Source organism: Copidosoma floridanum, unplaced genomic scaffold, assembly GCF_036245765.1.
Source record: "Copidosoma floridanum isolate Cflo_tuat_1 unplaced genomic scaffold, Cflo_Japanese_pri ptg000006l, whole genome shotgun sequence".
NCBI lineage: Eukaryota > Metazoa > Arthropoda > Insecta > Hymenoptera > Encyrtidae > Copidosoma > Copidosoma floridanum.
The window spans coordinates 14,980,283-15,000,833 of record NW_028321883.1 but is presented as its reverse complement, the minus strand read 5'-3'; the positions used below and the strand labels follow the sequence as shown (position 1 = coordinate 15,000,833).

The 20,551-nt window shown below is 40.3% G+C and overlaps 1 protein-coding gene across 1 annotated transcript; it reads right to left on the bottom strand.

The window, feature by feature from the left end:
- Positions 1–5,063: 5,063 nt before the first annotated feature.
- Positions 5,064–6,487, bottom strand: LOC106642337 (uncharacterized). Its single transcript, XM_014357088.2, has 2 exons — positions 6,362–6,487; positions 5,064–6,244 (listed from the first exon to the last, which is right to left on the bottom strand). Exons 1-2 carry the CDS (start codon positions 6,452–6,454, stop codon positions 5,303–5,305), a joined length of 1,035 nt encoding a protein of 344 aa, XP_014212574.2. The 5' UTR covers positions 6,455–6,487; the 3' UTR covers positions 5,064–5,302.
- Positions 6,488–20,551: the final 14,064 nt, after the last annotated feature.

Below are 20,551 nucleotides of genomic sequence, written 5' to 3'. Positions count from 1 at the left end.
AAAGAACACATCATCTCTTCCCCTCGCACTCGTCTTCGGCTTAATTAAGACAGCAGGTAGTTCGCGACGATTCACGTCAGTTTCACGGCTCGGTTAATAAGCGCGGGAGGGAGGACGGGGGTAACGAGAGGAACGGCACAACTAGGATGTGTATAGCTGCGACTCGTAGTTCTCCTCGTCTAATTGCTCGGCGCAGCCATCGGCTTCGTTAGTTGGGTTGCCCCCGACGACAGGTTTCGACTTTTTTTTCCCCCCTTTTGGGAAACGAGGGCTAATCTAAATTAAGCGAGTGCCATTGGCCCCGATTGGCATTCGTTGTCCCCCCAAGAAGACTTTGGTGGGAGTTTACTTGTGATTGTTCTACTTTTTCTGCAATGAATGATTTCTGTCAATCACCCATCTGCGAAGCGGAGTTTCTTTCTTTCCAGATGAAATTCATAAACGAGACAAAGAATATTAGGTTATCTCATTGAGAATTTGGGTCGTAGCACAGAGCAAACGATACGGCTGCCCTATATGGGACTGTCCATTAACTACGTAAGCACATTTTTTCTTCTTTTTGACCTACCCTCCCCCATGTTAACTACAGTAATATTTTGGGAACCCCCTTCCCTTTCCTTTTTAGTTAACATAATACATAGTAAAGGTTAAATTGATTTTAATTTTTAAAAAATATCTAAAAATATTGAGATTGTGAAAAAAGATTGAATTAGAATTAATAAGTGATTGTCTTTGTTGTATTTATTTGCTACGTGTATTATATTGCATTTTTATGAATGTATTTGAATCAATAACAACAATTTAATAAAATAAAAAATATTATTTAAATAAGTTTGCGAATCTGTTGTATCGTGCTCCTAACAGAAGAAACCACATATTGTGTTAGTCGACTAACTAGCAGATTTGCAGTGCCAATAAAAGTTAGATCGACTACTTACCCCGTGTCTATTATGAGAATGTATGAAAGGAGGGAAAGATAAAACGTTTCATATTAGATGTTGAATTGGATTACGTAAGATTTAAATATCTTACTCTCCTCCCCCAAACAATTGACATGCTCCCCCCAACTTGTTTATGTCATTAATGGACAGCTCGTATGTCTGTCAAAAGCCCGACTCTTTCAACTATAATGACGACGACGGCACAGGTAGAGCTACTTGTTGTGTTGTATTTACACACAGGTTGTACAGGCCGTGCAGCCAGCCGAGGAGGAGTTTGCACAGGAAGCTTATTTTGCACGGCGAAAGTTCACAGCCACCGCGAAGCCCGGAGGGTCTCCCAATTTCGCCGGCGGTAGGTGGGTATTCTAACAGGATAGTTTGACGGCTTCTCGTTAGCCCACACAACCTGTACATGTATCCTATTTCCGAAAAAGCGAGTGATGTGGGAGTGTGCGCTACTTTTTTTGCACTGTCAACGACGTCGTCGTTTTCGACAAAATGAACGTATCGTGTACTCCTTGACTTGGTACGTAGTGATCGTGGCCAGTGCAGTTGAGCCTTGGACTCTCTTTGCCCCAGTAGTTGGTCGATAAGGTGGTATAGTTCTGATGCTCTATGTGGATAGCCTGTTCTAACTATTGCCTACGTTGGCTTGTGCAGTTTATAGAGCATCTATGTTTTTTTATTCATTCCAGTAGATTGGAAGTATCAAGAAAGGCTTGAATGGTGTCGGACTACAGATGGTAATAGGGAAAGGTGGCTAGAATTATTTATTGCAACCGTAACATCTTTTGTTATGTTTTTAAATGAAATTTTTCCGAAAATTTAACTAGAATAAAAGGGTTGTACAATCAGAATTAAGATATTGTGACCTATCACATTTTTATTAGGTACTATATATTATTTTGTAGTACCCTTGCTATCAAGTATTTTGTCATTCAATTTCATTTACGTTTATGAATATTTTTCTATTTCTATGTTCAATTTTAATGTACAATTTTCTATCATGTCAAAAGTAAGAAAAATTCATTTTCTTGCTGTCTATTGTTCAGATCCTTTTTTCAAACTAATGATTGTATCAACAATGTTTTAATTTTAGATAACCATAACAAATACTTCAAGATCTTAGCTTCGTAAAATAATATACTGACTCTTAAAATGATAATTGAATTTAAGAGTACAAACAAATCAAATAGTATCCAATCCCAGATAATTGTAAGACCACAGACTAATTTTTTATTTCAATTATTACTTTGACTTAACGAAATTAATAAAATGATTTTTTCTAATAAACCAATTGTTCCGTATAAATAAAAAAATATCATCTATTTAGATATCTACCATCATAAAATTTTTATCATTCATGAATATTGGCTTTTTAAACTAGATTTTGCGAAACTCATTTTCAAATTCACCTTCTCTTGGTGAGTCTCGTCCAATCACAGAACAAATAAAAAGGCTTCAATCACGTGACAATCAATCTTTTAAGATAGGACTTTCGGAATTTATTAGCTAAAAAATGCTTTTAAATTATTGACTTATCGATTTTGAAGTTCTATTTATCATGCCATGTTAGTATTTTTCATAGAAGAGCACTTAAATGTGCTGGGCAAGTAACTATAGGAAAAAAAAGGCACATTGGAGAAATAAAATTCAGACAGCAATGTCTCATCAGAAAGAGGCTCTTGTTGCTTGTCCCCTTTTACCCCTTTTCGTTGACCCAGTTTTCTCTTTGCTTCATCTCGTTTGTTACACAACCATCCCCTCCCGTCTGCGTTTTACTGCTTTGACACCTCGACGATGTAAGAACGCCCGCATCAATTATTGATACAACTGTGAGAAGCAATGAATTAACAAAAGCGAAGCGTCGTTCGTCATAAAAACGCGTTCATTTCATTCATTTAAGACAACTGTACGCGCAGCTCAGCGATCAATTCATTCCACGCCTGTAGACACACCTGTACTCGGGTGCCATTCAATTACCCTTCACCGTTCCAATGCAAATTTTCACGACTCTCATCCCACTGCGACAGTTGGACGAATAATGAGCATGAAAAAAAAAAAAAAAAGAATGCCACTCCTTCGTCGCGGTAACTTCCTTACATGCAAATTTCCAATAGCAGAGACCACGGCTTGTACATCCTCGCGCGCGTTGACTGCGTCATAATTAGCTCAATTTGCGAGCGTCATCGCCACACGGGAGGACCGCTCAGGCGTAAATTACGTTATCCAGCGCTGACGTGTACTTTTGTCATGCATTTTTTACCGCTCCGTATTCGGAGTTGGGCCAATTTGGCGTAGAGAAAAGAAATGCTTGCAGCATCGTCGAGTACATCGAGTTTGTCCGGTGTCCGAAATCTTCTTCACCCCATACGGTGTAGCGCAGTGACATCAGCCACCTGAAGGATAGTACAGTTGAAAAAGTAGAGACGACGACGGTACACGGTGGCGCGTGAATCAGCGCCCCATGGCGTACCAACACCTCTTGAATTTCCAAACGCGCGTACATGCGCGCCACTTTATATGAATTGCAAGTGCCGCATCAGGCATTCAATGTCAAGCGAACAAGCCTCTGGTGCATTGAAATCCAGTGCCTCGTTTTCCCTCGCTACAGGTAACACGCGCGTGGGATGGGGTGGCACGGGCGCAAAAGAGCTACGCGGGAATACATTTGCGTGCGAAAAGAGAGCAGCCAATGATGCACACACGCTCTGCGCCCCGAACATACCAAGGTTGAACAGGAGGGTGAGGAGGAGGAGGCCACAAAAGGTGAGATATCGTCGGTGCACGCCGTGGGTATGTGTTGTGCTCCTTCGCCTCTGGATGAAATTCATGTATGGAAATCGTGTATATCGCTCTCCTGTGGCTTACGCCGGCATTAAGCCGAGAAATACCACGGAAGCCGGCAGCAGCTGGTGGTGGTACGCTTTTTCCGGGAAATATGTATTTTGTGCCCTGTCGTCGTACTTGCGTCTCTTCTGCCTGGCGCGAGTGGGTAAGTACTGCGGGAGCTCCTGTGGGCTCCTTTGCAGCAATCTGGAGGCTGGAAATTATTACGCATGGAAATCTCGAGCGAAGAATCAACCTATATGATGTCTTGTCAATTGGGGATCGTTTTTTTTTTTATGAAAAAAATAATTCAACTGTCACTGTAACATACGAAAACTTATCGAATAAACAAAGGGAGGAAAACATTATTAACTAAAACTTACAATCTTGGGGAAAATTTCCATTTTTGTGCAACCACGTGGATTCAGATCATGTAATTCAATGTCATAATTTTATTGTAATTATTATGACACCCAATTGTATATAGGTTTCATAGAAGAAGCATTTATACGAAGGGTCGCACACCCTTCAAGTCAAAAAAAAAAAAAAATCTAGAATGGCCTTTTAAGTCATTTGAAGTCAAATAAAGTCCTTAAGAGTTTCTAAAAGTTCACTAAAAACTTCTGACATTTCAAGTATACAGCCCCTAGACTCTAATACTTTCTAAATTATGAGCTAACTGTATGACTGCGTCAGTCACACGTATTTTTGTCAGATAAAGCTTCTCCATATTGCTTCTTTTTCTATTCCAAGTACGTATCATATATATCAATATTTCCATCCATTCTTCCAAAAGACATCGATGCCTCTGCACCGACATACATCCGTATACACATATATAGATTCAAGATCTCTCGTATCTTTGTCGAGCTGTCACCTTCTATTTTTCGCTCTCATTCTCCTGCTCATGTTTTATGCACGCGGTATGACAATTTTATGAGCCGAGGAGACGACGAACAGATTGCAACGACGCCGGTGTTCGGCGAGAGATTTTTCCACCGAGCAGCCGAGAAAGGGGAGCGACAGAGGGGCCTGAAAGCGGATTTTTCCGCGAGCGCTTACGGGCAATTTAAATATTAAAGTGTAAATAGAGCGAATCGCCGCGTTTTTTCGCCAAGGTTTTTTTTTTTTTGAAGAAATAAAAAAGAGAAGGAAATAGAGCTTGCGAGGAAAAAGAAAAGTTTTTATAAGTTATATGAGCACCCGTTTGGAATGTCGAACGGTGTAAAACTTTAAAACAGTTTTTCATGATGTACGATTGAAAGAAGGATGGTTAATTTTAAAGCAATTGGATAAAGATTTTCGTAATGTAATTTTTATTTTTATTTTTTAATCAAACAAGGTGTTGTTATGTTACATTGTGTACTGGCGTACTTGAAAACCGCTAGTATTAAAAATCAAGTTATCCTACCAAAACTATTAATCCAAAAGTCCACAGTTGTTGCACGCAAACAAGGCGAGAAAAAGTATTGCCGAGAAAAACTGTTTTTTCAAGAAATAAAGTTGTATTAAAGTGAGAAAAAATCGTGGCATCAACCACCCTCCGTTCCCGCTGTAATGTTCACGATAGACCGAGCGACTTCCCCTGCCAGTCTGACTCCCTCGTGGAAGACCCTAGACCCGACTACCAGAAACGGACAATGGGCCGCGACCGTACTGTAAACGCTGGCAATCGTGTTCATGATGATGTGAATACTGTCGGCAGGATGGTCGCTGTCCAGGGCAACTGCCACGGCGTCGCGAAGCCCGGAGCTGATGTCGGCAGAGATGTTAAGGGCTATCTTGAGATTCTTACGGGCGCCCTCAAGAGCTTCCGAGAGTCCAGGAATAAATGGCCCCTGGCTGGTGTCGGGAAGAGTGAAAGATGGCAGGCTATAGTTGCCAGTGCGACTGCCATTTGAACCTCTAAGAGTTTCAAGGGTTTTGTCCAGGTTGGTGAAGTCTGGGAATGGGCTGTTGCTGTTGCCATCGGTGCCATGTATGAAGAGGTTGAGTATGGGTATTTGGCGTAGAAAGGGTGCGAATGGCCCGAAAATTCCACTCAAGTCGGATTTGCCGTTTTCTCCATCGTTTCCTCCGAAACCTGGCAGGCTACTAACGCCTGGTGGACCCGAAAAGGTTGGAAATCCACCAAAACCTGGGATGCCACCCAGACCTGGAAGACTTCCGTAGCTTGTGAGACCATTTTCGTTGTTACCTCCTAAACCGAAAAGACCACCGGAACTTGAAAAGCTATCTCTACTGTTTCCACCAAAACCACTGAAACTTGTGAGGCCACCATTGCCAGGAGTGCTACCGACGCCTGGAAAATTACCACTGCCGTCAAGTCTGCCCGATCCTGGCAGGTTTCCAAAACTAGAAATGCTACCCAAGCGTGGCAGTCCACCGAAGCCTAGGATGTCACCTATCCAGCCGAACAGCGGGGCATTGATGCCGGGTATTTGTGGGAAAGTGAGTCTGCCGCCAATATATACCTGCAATCAATGAACAAAGTGGTATTAAAAATAATCGGTGAAAGTTATGCCAAATACAGAACTCGTTGATAAAGTGATTTTCAAAAAGGTTTTTGACCATTTATCAAAGCTAAGTACTTGCGAAGGATCGATGCCAGCCGATCCAGATATCGAAGCGGCCGTGGCGCCAGTCGCGAGAGCAAAAAGTCCGCAAAGCAGTTTGCCAGCCATGCCCCTTCTCACCCAGGCGATAAACCAGTCGAACTTGACTCTGAACATTTCGACCTTTCAAAATGCGTTTTATACTCGTTTTCCTTCAAACATAAATGTCTTACCTTCCACGTCAGGTAAACTGACAATGAACAGCAGGTGCATCTGTGCTCACACAACGACGCATCCGCCAAGACAATGGATGATTCATTTGAAAACTCTTTGATGCCAATGTCACGAGTATTGCATCCAATAGAACTGTTTTAGAGTTATTCATAGGCTCTCCAGGTTTTTTTGGAAGACCTAGAAGCTTCTCTAATGTCAATGGTTGCTCACCTATTACTGTCTCTGACGCTACTCGAAATATACTTACCCTGGTAGAAAATTACTACATAAACTGGCTAGAAACTCATGTGTTGACGAGTTTCTAGCCAGTTTATGTAGTAACATTTCTACCAGGGTAGTTGTTATGTAACTAGGCATGACTAATGTATGGGAGTGCCTTATAATTTGGACAGAGCAAAAAGTGCAACCACTTATGAATCATCTATTTTTAGTATAATGATAATTTTTAGTTTAGTATAAGGGTGATCTGAGTTGGTCACATGGTGTATGTATGTGTGTATGTATACGTCATCAAGTTTTTCGACTAACTCAAGTAATTATGATCCAAATGGTCTGGAAATTCGTTGGTAACTTCGAGTTGGATGTCTAAGTCGATGGTTTACATTTGGACAATTTTCATCGAAAGGAAAACTTTTTTTACATACATTTTACACGTTCGAGTTCAAAGACAGAATTCTAGATCTCGTTGAAATACAACTTTTTGGTATCATACGCTTTGCTCTTAATTGCAATGCAAACGCTGTATATGAAGTAAAATAAACGCGAAAACAGCGAAAAAAACGTTTTTTACCTGTTGCAGAAACAAATTCTAATTCTATATTAAAATGTTAAGTACAATAGTTGTAGAGCTCAATACAATAAATCTTTTTTGTACAGTAAGTTTTTCTCTAAAATGTCATCTTAATTTTTTAGTCGACAAAAATCGTTTGAAAATAGCTAAAAAATCGTTTTATACCACCTAATTTTTGAACAGCACATTGTCAGACACATTTAGTACGAAAATTGTAAACCTTCTAAAAATACATTTTTTTCATTGACCGTTTTGTCCATAGTGTTGTCATAAAGACACTTGATATCAAAAAACGCGTTTTAAAATGGCTGAAATGCATTTGTTAGTTGAAATTCAAAGTTAGCATATGGATACTAAAACTCATTTGGATATGATCATGAAATAATATTAAAATTTAATTCTGTTATTCAAATTGCACTTTTTGCTCTGTCACCTTGTAGATTGGTCGTGCCTTACACGCAAAACATAGTGTTTTGTATGAAAGCCGCTTGTTTTATTGTCGAAACACTTAAAAAAAATAAAGTTATGGGTATTTGCGTAAGTTCAATCATGCTTCTACCTGGCATTTCTTCGGCAGACAATACGTAAAAGTTTTGAAAAATATCGTTTGCTGTTAGCAGAGAAAGAGCCGTGACAAAGAAATCTCTTGAATTCATTGCCACTTTTGAAATATACATCCCTTCAAATCCCGTCGATATTTCATCAACGACAAACGCCTTATGCGCGCAAATTTAGCTGCAAAGTCAGTCCTCGGCAACACTTGACGCTTGGAAAACGCGTGAAATATGCATTCGCCATCAGAGCACAGCCGAGCAGAGTCGGTACAGTAGTGGCAGGGGCAAAGCGAATTCCAGAAATTTCTTCTCATCGCTCTTCCTTCAGTCGAGCCGCCTCAAAACGAAATCGTGACATGAGCGATATAGGTGCCCGTATTATACATACAAGTCGTTGGATGCGGTGAAATAGTTCGCGTATAATATTCAGATTTCGACGGAGAAAAGTTTTCAACTCTCCGTGGGTTCCTAATACGAAATCTTGGATTTTGCAAATTTGGCGAAAGCTCTCTTACCTACGTCCCTTCCAAGACTCCTGCATCTTCGCTATTCTTTTTCCAGTACAACTTTACAAGTTCCTTAATACTCCTCAGACTCGCACTTTTCGTCGATCCTTCTTTCTACGTCTTGTTCCTTCAAGTACCTCTTTGCTTGTGAATTGTACGAAAACGAGGGATTACATGAAAAATCGCGGAGATTATCCGGAATAGATTATTGCGGCGTCCAACTTTTTTCTTTTTTTGAAAAGCCACACTGAATTATTCAAAAGATATGGTGAAAAAGTTTGACCTGGAGTTTATAATGCCGTCTTTTTGTTTCAGTGCCATCATTTTACGAAACCATTACCAAGCCCAGTTGCAATAAAAATAAAAAATAAAAATTTCTACGATTTTCCTCAACTTCTCTCTAAGCTCTTGTGAAATCTTCGACCTTTTTCCGTATCCCGCCAAGGACACAGTTTAGTACGTTCTCTGTGATATGCTATACTTTTTTTCTCACTCAGAGACATTGCTAATTAAAGTTTTTACGAAAACGAAAGTAATTTACAAATATTTGAATATTAAAATCAATAATTCAGAGAAAATTCAAATATTGAATTGAACACATTGTATTTTATTTTTAGATCTTAAGGATACGTGTAATCATCATGCCATGCAAAATGAGATTGAAATTCTAAAAACCCGTAGAAAAGTATTTGGCTCGAGTTACCTCGAGTGGGGCTCCGATCGGCAGTAAAAATTACATTATTCCACTTGACGTGATTACCCAGGCGAGTAAAGTTTATCCCCGCAATTTTGCATATCTCGGATACACCGTCGTGCTCGAACTCGCGCAAACTATTCCTCAGATCTTTATCTTCCGCGGCTGCTCAGACAACAGCTCCTCTGCTTGGCAGAGGGATTCCGGCGCACCAGTCGATTCGCGCTTGGTCGCATCCACGAGAGTTTCAGCTATTTACACTCGAAAAGGAGAAGGAACGGGGGAAGGACGTCTTCCTCCTTTACGCTTTTGACGACACCACTTTGTGCTAAAGTAAAACTCGGAAGGAGACGAGAGGCCGCCAGACGCAGAGCATCACGCGAGAGTGGCTTTAATTTTTACATCAACTAGGTAGAGCTTAGCGCGCCAACCTCCGAACTTTTATTTTAAACCAATTTAGTTTGCATGGGTTTTTTTTTTTTTTTTTTTTTTTTTTTTTTTTTTTTTTTTCTTAAATAATAAATCAGAAGCTTCATTTACAACAGATCATCTTCATATATATTTTATCTGTAATATTCAATCACATTTTTACAATTTTTCAAAATCTGACTTCTAGATGTCCACTTATATACTTAAGTATGTAGCAAACCAAAAATAACCGATTTTTACGTAGGTTTATTCGAGGTTTTAGCTTAGGGGGTGCTCGAAGGCCTGAGTGTAAATATACATTGAACTGTATAGTTTTAGAGGCTTTGGTGGTCCTCCAAGCTCCTCTGAGCTGAACAAATCTAATCAATTGTGCGTCAAACTTGGACCCGAGTAGAAATGTAGTACACTGAGAGAAAAAAACAATAAGAATTATAGAGAAATTCCAGCAAAAAATACCATTCTACACGGTTAATCGGATGCAAACTGGTAAAAAAGGTATAAATTATTATCTTTAACAGCAAAAATTTAGTGTTTCAACAGTCAAAATTATGCTTCGAAAAGTAAAAATTATACTTAGAACAATAAAAATTTCTATGCCGGAAAGTAAAATTTATCAACCGATCATTTGAAGGTTTGTTATACCAAAATGGTAATTTTTACTGTTCTAACCATAATACTCTAGCGATTGAAACTACAATTTTTACTGTTAAAACAATAGTTTTGACTGTTAAAAATAATAATTTGATCTTTTTTTGATACCTTGCATCTGATTTACTGTGTGGAATGGTAATTTTTGTTGGAAGTTCTCTACAATTTTTATTATTTTCTTCTCTCAGTGCAGCATGTGTTTTCGTGTACAATTAGAATGTCAAACTGCTCCTCTGCACCCGATGGCTGTACAATGAAGCTGGGCACAGGGGAGTCCGGCACATTTTTCACGGGAACGAATATCACACACGCACGTGCTTTGTAAAATATTAAAACAGGAGCTGGATGTGTATACATATATGCACACGTGCTTGCCAACAAATTAGCTTGGCAGGAGGCAACGAGAGCTAAAAGGAAAAGAGATGACTCCTGTGTAGGGTAGGGGCTCTTCGTTCGGATTTTACAAGGCTCGAGGGACCCCGGCAATCAATGCCCCGTCTGTTATTTAATCCCGACTCGTTCATCGCCCGAACGAGATTTTTTGTACCTCCTCCACCCCATCCTCATCACGATCTACTTGGTGTGTACCACTTCGCGTTCCTATACTCGATACAAGGGTCTTATTATTTTCCTCCTGATCCTCACCGATTTCGGGTAACATTCAAAGTACAATATGAGTCAATACTTCAGCACATTGTTGTCAATAACTATGAGTACATTTTACGACAAATTTTGGCGATTCATCGAAGAATCTTACTCACAAGAACAGCTCGAATTCATCATCGCAACGTCCGAGATTTCCAGATGCTGCTCGCGCGGCCGGCGTGTGCGTACCCGGCAAAGGAAGCCTGTTTTGATTTACGCCGTCCCGCTCGGCAGATGATCCCCAGCATCGATCATACGAGAGCTGCGCGCAGGAAAAAAAGGGTCGGGCGTGAAAGGGCCGTGTGTCTTCGAGCTGTGCATGCTTAGGGGGAGGCTGCAACCCCCTTCGAGAAAAAGCGTTGACTCTTCGAGGATTAATGAAAGGACGGCTTTTTCTGCCACTTTTTTTTCTGATTGTCCTCCACTTTTTTCCCCGCGACGCTCCAGCCGGGAACTAGAAGGAGTTTCGTTTGGTTTTAATACAGGGCCAAACCAATGGGACATTGAAAAAAAAAGAAAAAAAAAAGAAAGAAAAAAATCATAAGCTACACGCCATTCGATTAAACGATCGCGCCCTCGCGACGATCAATTTTCCGCGCCATTGGGCGAACTGAAGAACGTCCATAACTCTCGCGGGAAAACGACCCAAGCCAGCAAATTTCACCCCCCGAGTCTGCGACACGCTCCCTCTTCATTCGACGACGCTCTGCCATGGGTTGTGTATATACATATATCCATACACGCTTGGGCCAACGTTCGCACGCGTACGCAAAACTCTTGGCGCATTGCATCTTTCGTGAGTGACAGAAATTAATTTGCGCGCGATTTGCACGCGGCACACGCTCGCATTTATACGTTCACGCGCCTTCCCTCCCTTCATTACAACTGGGCTGGGCGTTAATCATCGTTGGGTGCGTGTACACTTACAGGCAGAGCCGACGTAAGCAGAAGCGGTAAGGGACACGGAGGGAGGATGAAGAAAAGGACGAGGTTGCCCAACTGCGCGGAGTCTCCAAGTATATACCTACGTATCGGAAGCAGATGCGCTAAACGGAAATTGGAGATTGTCTTCGATGCGCGCCACTGATTGATCGTAACCCGCGAGATGCGAGAGATGAAGCATTACAAACGTCCCCTTTCTTTTCGGTGCTCACGTCTCGCGATGTTGATTCATTTCACGGGAGGCTTATCACTGCATTTTACCAAAGTTATCACGAATGAATCCATCCTTTGCCTCGTTTCTCGCTGATAGAGTATACCCACAGCCCCTTGCTTCGTATCCGTTTTTCAACAAGCCTGTCCCTTGAACGATTTCCATTCGGGCAGAGCCACCGCATGCTGTGCGAGGTGCTTCTGACACCGATTCACGGAATATCAACTTAATGGCTGGGTGTGATTTTGCGCGTCATAATGCCAAGGGTAGGAATATAGTCAAGCAGGGAGATGGTGTATCGTGACTCCCTCCTTGTCCCCTTGCCATGAAAAAAAAAATACACGCGTGCACAGACACACGGAGCTTCAATGTACCCCTAGATGCATCCTTCCCTCGTGCTGTTAAAGACGTCCTCGCACATCTAATTGACAATTTGTGCGTGCTATCGTCGCTTTGAGTGCCGTAGGGCTGGGACACGGTTCACAGTAGGAGGTCAACAGACATGGGGGAGAACTGCGAGAGTGCCTTTGTATCATTGTAATCGAGGCTGATTTGAGTAGTGACTACTCTTCGTGGTGTTAGGTTCTTTCTTTTTTTTCAACACCAAGCGGTTTGCAAGTTTTTTCATACAGTACACAATTTCGTGTCTCGAAGTGTACCGATTTAATTTTTACAGCTCAAGCTCAATAAATTTATACTTTGGCATATTTATCTCGCTTCGTGAGGTTAATCCAGTGGAAAGTAAATGAATACAATGAATTAAATCAAAAATTAATGATGGATTTTAATCACGTGTAATAAAACGATTTTCCCGTTCGATTATTGAATAAACGGTGAATGTTTTCCACTTTTTAGACAGACTATTGAAAAAAAGGTATAGTTAGTTTTATAATTTGGGCTGCGGTTGTATTATATCGCGGTAGTACAATTGCATCGAATGAAAATTTAGGCAATCATCTCCCAGCACCTGAGTGCCCTTTCGTACAAGTCCTGGTAGATGTTGGTGGAGGTTCCGTCACTGGCCAACCCCTTGTAGATTTGTCTGAGATCGTCGTTGCTCATGTCGTCGGATTTTTGCAAAAGTGCCTGGTTAACTGGACGAAGAACCTGCCTCTTAATGGTCATGGCGTTGGTATTCACAAAGTTGGGAATACCCGCGCAGTTGGTCTCTTCGTTCAGAACCATTTCGATGCTGTAACGAAAATATACATATATCATATCGATCGTCATTACCACTCGGACACTACCGAATCATTGGTAATCCTAAGAAACCTGTGAAAACTAACTTATTGTACATGCTGAGTTTGTTCCCCGGCTCGACTTCAGCCACGTTGTTCAAGTTAACGGTGAACAAAACCATTTCTGGGATCATGCGTCCTCTTGATTTCCTCAACATCATCTCCGACACAGCAGTCATGAGTCCGGTGTGCTAATGACAAGGTAAAAACAAAATTGTTACAGCTTAATTATACAAAAAAAAAAGTATTGTTTTTCCAACTTTTACCGGGTATTTCGCTGTTTCACTGCGTTCGAGATCGTTACAGTCGTTGAGCTTCATCCTCCTGACGACGCGCATGCTCTCTCCTTCCGTATTGCCATCCTTGTTAACTTCGTAGCTGACCGGACACTGTCCCACGTACATGAGCTGTGAAACATTTATTCGATTGGCGCAGTTCGGACGATGTTTCATTAATAAAATTTTTTACGTTTCCAGAAGCATTTTACCTCTGTTCCGCGGTTCATCGGTCGTGCTGATGCTTGCAGAGCGCTCCTGTTGATCTGGAGAAGACTGGCGACGAACAATTGCACGTTAATGTCTACCTCAGTTGAGTTTTTGTCAACTTTTATTTCTTGCAACTGTTAAAAACGTTACGAGCCGTCAAATAAAGTGACACAAATAATTTAAAGGAATATACGAATTTTTTTCTACAAGTGATTCATACGCACTAGTCCGTTTTTGTCGAGAACGACCAACACTGGGTATTGGGAACGAGTGGCTGGTAGAATGTTGGACGGACACTTGTTCAGATCTAAGGTTCCCGTAGTCGTTTGTCTGTCGATGAGTACCGCAGGGTTGCGCAAATTCAAGGTATATACGTCTTTGGATCCCTTGTACGGTTTAATCCAAACGTCAAGGTTGAGTTTCATCTGGTTGTTTATGCCACTCTCCGTGCGAATGTACTTTTTCGAGGTAAACTTATATTTTTGACACTGGCCATGTGCATCTGCGATGGAAAATATATAACTTCAAGACCAAATTTTTGCTGCACATATTTTAGTATAATTTATGTGGTACTTTATTCTTTACCTGATAAGAGGCCAATGGTGACGATGCACAGCAGCAGTCCTGTGGTGGAAACATTACTTTTATGTTGAAATGTATTTAAATTGTTTAAGAAAAAAAAAAATATTTCATTTGTATTTATCAATAAGCAGTACTCTACCCGTATCAAATAAAGTTCTCATCTTTAGTTCTATTTCACTCGACTGCGAAACGAGAAATGATCACACGGTCGAATACGCTCTTATTTATACGGATCTAGATTGCACTTGAGATTATTATATTTGTATTTTTCATTACCCCAATTATTATACATATTCTTTGTTGAACTTATCTACTCTTTTCTGACGTGATATTCAAGAAGAAATATGACATTTTTAAAGTTAACTCGATAAACAAGAAAAGCCAACATTACACTTTTTAGCGTTTGCATAAATAAACTGCCAAAAAGTTTGGCTTCATTCACTTTTGTTGGTGTGCAATAATTAATGACTTTTTTTTGGATTTTCGTGTACACATTTTACATTCATGAAAAAATTCCGCTCAATAAAAAGCTGTCGTTCGTAGCAATTGCTGAGTGATTTCTTAAAGAAATAAATTATTAAGAAGTATTGAAAATGTCCGGAACTTGTACAACACTACAATGCTAATATTTTGTGATTAAAAAATTTCTAGTTATTCAAAAATGTACAAAATCTTATAAGCTGATTCTAATTTGAGCTTGAATCAGTTCCCAATTGAAATTTCACTTAAATTTTATTTAATAATATTATAATACCGGGTTCGATGAAACAATCATTAGTTATTTTAATTTCTAAAGTCTCGTGCAAAGAAATACCTTCCTTGGGTTTATATAAATTCTTTCCAGACTTGTTTCAATTTAGCTTTGAAAAATGGTAGTTTTCCTACGAGTTTGAAAAGTCTCTGTTTGCGAACCGAGAGGTTTGCAGCCCGAGCCGAAGGCGAGGGACTTAACGAGGTTCGTAAAGGAGACTTTTCGAACGAGTTCTGGAAAACTGCTTTTTCGCCCGAGGAAGCAGCAGCGAGGGCGAAAAAGCAGTTTTCCGGAACTCGTTCGAAAAGTCTCCTTTACGACCCTCGTTACGGACCTCACCTTCGGCTCGGGCCGCAAACCTCTCGGTTCGCAAACAGAGACTTTTCAAACTCGTAGGAAAACTACTATTTCCGCCCTCGGGTGGTTTTGGGAGGCTGGTACTTCCTCGGGCGAAAAAGCAGTTTTCCGGAACTCGTTCGAAAAGTCTCCTTTACGAACCTCGTTACGTCCCTCGCCTTCGGCTCGGGCCGCAAACCTCTCGGTTCGCAAACAGAGACTTTTCAAACTCGTAGGAAAACTACCAATTTCTCCCTATCGGAGGCAAAGTGAGGGCCCAAAGTACTTTTCGTGCATGCGTCATGGGCCCAAAGTAGAACTTTTCTGCCCGCCGGGCGCAAAGTAATCACAATTCTTTGTACACCATAATTCATACTTTTTCTGTACTAGTGTGCATAAAATGGGCTTTTTTCACATTATTTAAAGTGCCAAAAATCAAATTTCCTACCCTGTACATGAAAATAGTGTGCAAAACATAGTATCAGTTTGTTTGTATTCTTACGAGTTTGAAAAGTCTTTATTTGCGAACCGAGAGGTTTGCGGCCCGAGCCGAAGGCGAGGGATGTAACGAGGTTCGTAAAGGAGACTTTTCGAACGAGTTCCGGAAATTGCTTTTTCGCCCGAGGAAGTACCAGACTCCCAAATCCACCCGAGGGCGGAAATTAGTAGTTTTCCTACAAGTTTGAAAAGTCTCTGTTTGCGAACCGAGAGGTTTGCGACCCGAGCCGAAGGTGAGGGACGTAACGAGGTTCGTAAAGGAGACTTTTCGAACGAGTTCCGGAAAACTGCTTTTTCGCCCAAGGAAGTACCAGCCTCCCAAATCCACCCGAGGGCTGAAAATGGATTTTTTTTTTAAGAACGGACAATTTATATTTAGAGATCGGGGGGGGCGAAGTGCTTTTCTGCCCACGGGCCCAAAGTAATCGGCGGGCACAAAGTTCGCCCGCGGGCGCAAAGTGACACTTTGCGCTCTAGTAGCGTAATGTACTATTTTACGATACTTTCGTTGCTAAAATGTAAGCTAAAATTTTTCTAGAAAGTTTATACTTGTTTTTATTTTTCTATTTATATATATACGATTAAATCGCTTTCACTAGTATCCATTCCGAGTTTTTTATGGAGTTTGTTTTTTCTAATCTCAATTTTTCATTCCTATTGTTTTCCACCAACCATTATTACTTTCCTTCGATAAAACCTGCCCAGATATGAATCATCAAGTTCAATAATAAACTTGAACTTTCATTGCCAATTTGAGGTCAGTTGAATAATTATTTGTTTAAATCATCATTTTGTCATCATTGAAATTTGATCACGTACTTATGTATCGGCTGAAACTATAAAAACATAACTGCAGAAGTAAATCTGAAATTTACAACAACTCCCATAGTGTAAGCCAACATTAAAATGTGAAATTTTGCGATCAGCTTCAGACTAACAACACCACAAGTTGCATGTTTTTGTTGTGCATAGTAGAAAGCCTTGAAATAAAAAATAATCTTGAAATTGACAGCAACAGAAATTTGACAAGGACATACGTGATTGTTATGAACCAGCTTTCAGTCATCCCCAAAATCAGCGAAATTTCTTGAACTTTCAACCGAGGTTTAATAGAAAAGGACATTACGAGGTAAGAAACTGTCTCAGATCGTATAATTATTCGTTCCCGAGTAATGTTTTTTTTCAAGGCTTTCGTCAAGTCATTTTTTTCCATGATATAACAAATTAACTCATGTTTTACTTTGTGGTGGGATTGATGAAAAACTTCTGTATTTACAACGTAGTTATTATTTTATTTGTGAATCAAATCTTCAAATTTTGTTGATACAATTTAATTAAACAAAGATTCATCCAACTATTTGCCAGCATTTGAGTGCTCTTTCATAGAACTCCTGGTAGATGTTGGTAACGGTACCGTCACTGGCCAACGCCTTGTAGATCTCCTCGAAATCACTCACGCCTTTGTCACCTGACTTTTCAAGCAGCTTTTTGTCAACTGGGCGAAGAAGAAGTCTCTTCATGACTTGGGCATTGGGGTTCACGAAGTTAGGAACGCCTTCGCAACTAGTAGCTTTATCCAGAGCGACTGTTATTCTGTGAACAAAAAAAAAAAGATTTTGTCCAACATTATAATGAGTTTAACCAACTTTCTGGAATAGTGTGGATTTTCCGACAAACTTACTCCACGTCTAGGTTAACTCCGTTTTCTGGATTCTGCTTGGACGTTTGATTGAAATTTGCAGTAAAAATAAGCAACTCTGTAACCATCCGTCCTTTTTCTCGTTTAATGATAAGTTCTGAGACTCCGTTTGACGCCAACTTCCGATCACAAAATTATTTGAAAATAATTACCCATTTTAGCACACTACGTTAGTTTACAAACACAATGTTTTACGTACAAGTTTGGTACCATTGCTTGTTTTTTTGTCACGATCAAGATCGTCGCATTTGTTGAGGTCGTATTTCTTGATGACACGCAAGGTGTCTCCCTTCTTGCCATCATCCTTGCGTACGTCGTAGGACACGGGGCAGTTCCCGATGAACATAAGCTATAAAAATACTCATTTTTATTTGCATAATTTGCACGGCACTTTACATCATTTTTACAAGGTTTATTACCTCGTCTTTGGTGCGGCTTGTCTGCCCACTTGATCCCGTTAGAGCCTTTCTATTCACCTGAAGAAGACCGGCGACGTAAAATAGAACATTGGCAGATATTTCCGCTAGTCTCTTATCAGCTCTTATTTCTTGCAACTGTTACAAACACGAAAAGCTATCAGATGTTGCAGTGATGTATTGAAATTCCATGAGGTTTTTATGTAATTATTGGCGCACCAGTCCGTCGTCGTCGAACACAACCAAAGTTGGTAGTTGGAATCGAGAGGCGGATGTGATGACGGACGGGCACATGTTAAGGTCTAAGGTTTCCTTGGTTATTTGTCTCTCGAAGAAAGCTTCCGGGATTCGCATGTTCATCGAGAATATGTTGCTTGAGCCCTTGTAGGGACTTAGCCAAACTTCGAAGTTGATTCTCAGCAGATTTTTTGCACCCATCTCCGTTTGTATGTACTTTTTGGATGTGAGTTTGTATTTCAGGCAATCATTACGTGGCTCTGGAATTTAAAATAAGTGTTGTCGAATCATTTATCATTAATGCAGAGTCATGTAAAAATTGTAAAAACCCAACGATTTTACAATCCATTAGATCGTAACTAACAATTGATTGGCAATTTTTACCTGCTACGGTGACAACAGCGATTAGGCACAGCAATGACGCTAAAATAATCACGTGGACACATTAGTTAAGTGGTTGAAAAACAAAAAAAAAATTTTTTTTTATTCACAAAGAATCATTATTTTACCTGGAACGAGAAAAAATCTCATTTTGACAGATATTTTTCACTTGGTCGTACAACAAACACTACGACTGCACAGTTCTTTTATATCTTTATTTATAGTAGCCTGAAATCCGTCCAGAATCCTCTTATCTGAATTTTTCATTACTCTTCATATTTTTTATTTATTTGTACAATACGTGTTTTATAAATATTTGACACTCTTAAATTTTCTTTTAGTTTCGTGGCTGCATCTCCAGAATTTGACAACCATACATCAAGCATCTTTTCAAGCGTAAAAATTTCATATGTACTGTATATGTATGTAAAAAAAAAAAACCTTTAGTGATTTGGAAATATTTCCCTTTTACACTTAAAGAAGTATTGATTGAAATATGTATTGAGAAATAATTGTTTCTTTTTTTTTTTTTTTTTTTTTATTAGTGCTTAATATTACTTTTTAAAACATCCATTCACACTCAATATTAAAATTTAATCCTCGTTGATTTGTTTTATTACGTAACACTTAATCGTTTATTGCTTTTTCTCTAATTATTATACGTGGTGCAAAAAAAAATTAATTTTCCGTTAAACAAAATAAAGCCTGAATGGATGATGACCAGAACAATGTTGATCATTAACAACACGCGAATTTTATAACAATACTTTTGCCGTTTGTAATGAATCATTCACACTGTTATCGCACACAAGTTAAAACCGAGCGAGACTCCGCGTCTGATTTATCCCAGCAATTGATTTTTACAACGCCGTACTTTTTCATGCATCCCAAAAAAAAACATCTGCTTTTTACACGTCAAGCTTCCACCGACGGATGCCTGTCACGTGATAGCTTTGCAAATAAAACTCGGTATATTTAAACGACTGCATCCGCGGTAAATTAAAAATTTTATTCAATAAAAGAAGCCAAGGACTTGACGCTGTTTTAAGCTCGGCTTTTCATATACGTGCAGTCGCAGGAGGAGCCATTTGCATCAGTCAATGAATATTAAAGATGAAAAATAAATGTATAAAAATGTGCATCAGAGGTGTCAATAACAATTGGAAAAAAAAAAGAAAAAAAAATGTTGGAGTTTTCATATTGAAAGACAGAGAAAGAGCGTAAGCGAGAGATACCTCACAAACAAGGCAATTACGAAACGATGACGCGTCCTCCCCCCCTACGAGCAACGAGCGGTGCTAGCGGACAATATAACGTTTTCTCCTCAAAATATATTCATAACTCCCGGTCCCCTCTCGCCTGCATTCCACCTCGGGCTGTGTATCTCGGTCAGCTATACCTCTCTCTTGAGGGGCGCAGCGGCGGGAAGATCCACTCGAGGTGAAAATGCAAACTAATCGGGTTTTCAGGGGGGGGCTGGCGCAATCCCTCGGGGCGTTCGTTGTGTTTTGCGCGCGAAAGCGAGGCCGTATCAGCTGCGGGATCGGCAATTAGGACGTGTCACGCTACCGCGTTATAAAATAGGAAGAGTCCTCGCTGGTATGTGTAAAGAGCAATTACCGGAGGCAGGAGTTATAGTTTTTTTATGCTGTACGCATACTTTAGTATGGGCTGGAATTTGCGAGAAACTGTGGCAATTTCATTGGAATGTTCATGAAATGAGAAATAAACCTTTTTTTTTCACCCCAACCATCGCGGTGCTCGAGAGACGGAGCAGACAAGCTGCCGTAGCTCGTCATCGTCGTTGTAAGGGTAATGGGATGGCACCGACCGCAATACACCCTTTAGCGGCGCGGAAGAGAAACAAGGGTTCGGCATTACCCCCGTCCGCCTACTCCCAGTCTTTGCTGCCAAGGACCATCAGCTGCCGCTGGTGCTCCTTTCCTCGCG